Source organism: Nymphaea colorata, chromosome 8 (assembly GCF_008831285.2).
Source record: "Nymphaea colorata isolate Beijing-Zhang1983 chromosome 8, ASM883128v2, whole genome shotgun sequence".
NCBI classification, from domain to species: Eukaryota; Viridiplantae; Streptophyta; class Magnoliopsida; order Nymphaeales; family Nymphaeaceae; genus Nymphaea; species Nymphaea colorata.
This window is the reverse complement of record NC_045145.1, coordinates 18,663,380-18,665,659: the sequence shown is the minus strand read 5'-3', so window position 1 is coordinate 18,665,659 and position 2,280 is coordinate 18,663,380. Positions and strand designations below refer to the sequence as shown.

General features: G+C 43.2%; 1 protein-coding gene across 1 annotated transcript; it reads left to right on the top strand.

Moving 5' to 3' along the window:
• Window positions 1-971: 971 nt before the first annotated feature.
• LOC116258931 (uncharacterized) lies at window positions 972-2,044 on the top strand. The gene has a single exon (XM_031636428.2). The coding sequence runs from the start codon at window positions 1,298-1,300 to the stop codon at window positions 1,868-1,870; it is 573 nt and encodes a 190-aa protein (XP_031492288.2). The 5' UTR covers window positions 972-1,297; the 3' UTR covers window positions 1,871-2,044.
• Window positions 2,045-2,280: the final 236 nt, after the last annotated feature.

The following is a 2,280-nucleotide window of genomic DNA, read 5'->3' as shown; positions in this document are numbered from 1 at the left end:
TTAAAATTTTTAAAGGCCATGATAAATGGGAAAAAAAATTATTTTGAGGTATCAATATAAAAATAAGTACTTTTTGTGAATTTGTGTGGGCAATTTGCTACACATGTTCACATCTGCGTCCATCCCCAGTGGTACAACATCCTAGCTTTGAGGTGATCTTAGCTTTGTTGTTCTTCAATTCTTAAACTCAGACAGCTCTCTTTGCTGTTCTTCAATTCTTAAACTCAGACAGCTCTCTTTGCTGTTCTTCAATTCTTAAACTCTGACAGCTCTCTTTGCTGTTCTTCAATTCTTAAACTCAGACAGCTCTCTAGTGTCTAGCTTCCTCATAATATATTTCTAGCTAATATAGACTATGAGATTTTTGTGGGACAAAGAAAAGTCTTATTTATCCGTTCGTTGGAAATAGTTATTTGCAGTAGAAAGTTGCGCTTTAAAGCAACCCGTTGCACTTAAAAAGATCGAGATTGCTGCCACGGATATAGCTATTTGTTCAAGATTAAAAACTTTAATAACTTCAGGTATATGAAACTAAAATTTAAAAATTTTTAGAGCCAATTTCAGGTTTCCAATTTGCCAAACTGCCCACATTTGACATTTAGTTTATCAGAAACGGTGCTTAGATAAACTCGGTCGATGTGAAACTGGAGTTTCTAACTATGAATCTCTTTTCTCTATGAAAGGTAAATAATTACACTCGCGCACCATGTGTTTATTACGGAGCCTATCTCCAAGTGCCCCTTTAGTGGAATTTCACTACCGCACGCATGCATGTGTTGGTACAAAAATGCATTTATTTCGGTACTTGTAGAATTCACTGGATTATTGTGTACACTGTACATGTACTTAATGTACTATAGTTATAGTCAATAATTAAGTAAAATTATATTGGGTAATGCCAATTTCCATTACTACGATCAGATTGAGTTTTTAGGTTCGTTATCTGGTCACGGTCCGCCTACCACCTCTCTCTCTCTCTCTCTCTCTCTCTCTCTCTCTCACTGGACCTTAGCTTTTGACTGTAAGGTCTGGATGAATTATTAGAGAACTTATTTCCCCCTCTCCAAGAAGGAAGGCTTAATTGAAGGCTGCCCAACAGAGCACTTGCTCTCCCTCTTTATCTCTTTCCTCCCATGATTGACAATCCTACCATCTCTCTACCTGCGCACAAGTGCAGAAGGAAAACCTCCATCTCTCTACTTGTGCACAAGTGCAGGAGGAAAACCTCCATCTCTCTCTTTCTCCATCTCTCTCTTTCTCTCTGCAACGCCCTTTAGTGCTTCATGCTCAACACCCAATGACCAACCGGAAATCAAAACTCAACTCAGGCGCTGCAGAAGACGGATTAGCGCTGGTGAAGGCCGCAGCATGGGCTTGGTACCTGCACGGGTCCGGCAAAGAAGGGAAGCCGGCTCGAGAATTCGATTCATGGAGGACCAAGCAGCCACCAAGGCCATCTCGATACAAGCTTGAGGCCATGAGGGACCAACTGACGGATCGCTCAAGGTTACCCAGCACTAGCCCGAGGCAGGATCCACCGGCGAACTCACTACTGGACCCCTATGAAATCCAGAGCATATCTAAGCGGCTAACTTATGCTCTAGAGGACTCCATTCAGGACAATTGCATCTTCGTCGACGACGATGGCTTGGACGGCGGCCGGAAAATGTTGACGGCAAGGAACAAGCAGCAAAGGAAGGCCGCGGAAAGAAGAAGACTCAAGGGGTGGCTCGGGTGGGGAGGAGCATGGATGAGGCATGCCTCAGCGGTTTGTGGTCCAGGAGAAGGTGTGGTCGAGACCAGCTTAGCTGCCAAAGGCCGGACGGGAGAGAAGGGATGCTTTGTGGTGGTGAGCTCCGCGCACCTCTGATAAGGCAGCATACATACGTATCCGGTGGTGCAATAATTTTGTGACTTGCCTCTGCTCCTTCATCCAGACTGCAAATTGTAAATATTTTCATCCTGTGAAGAGAATTAGATGTATATATGATGTTTGGCTAGAAACCATACTGTCATGGATTAATTATATAAGGCTTTTTTCTCATGAAGATCCGCCATTTTCTTTCTCATTTTCTTCTACCCATGGAAAAGGAAAACTTGGCCTTAAGTTGTCTGTTGTGGTGAAAAAGAAAAGCATTTCATGTCATCACGTGTTGCTGTTGGCCTTGTTTGAATCCATTGAAGAGGAGAGCTGGCGAATTTTGTAGCATATGGGCAATGGGTAGTTTGTAGCCAGATCTTCTCATCGCTTGCCTTCCCTCACTCACCTTCTTCTCTGTT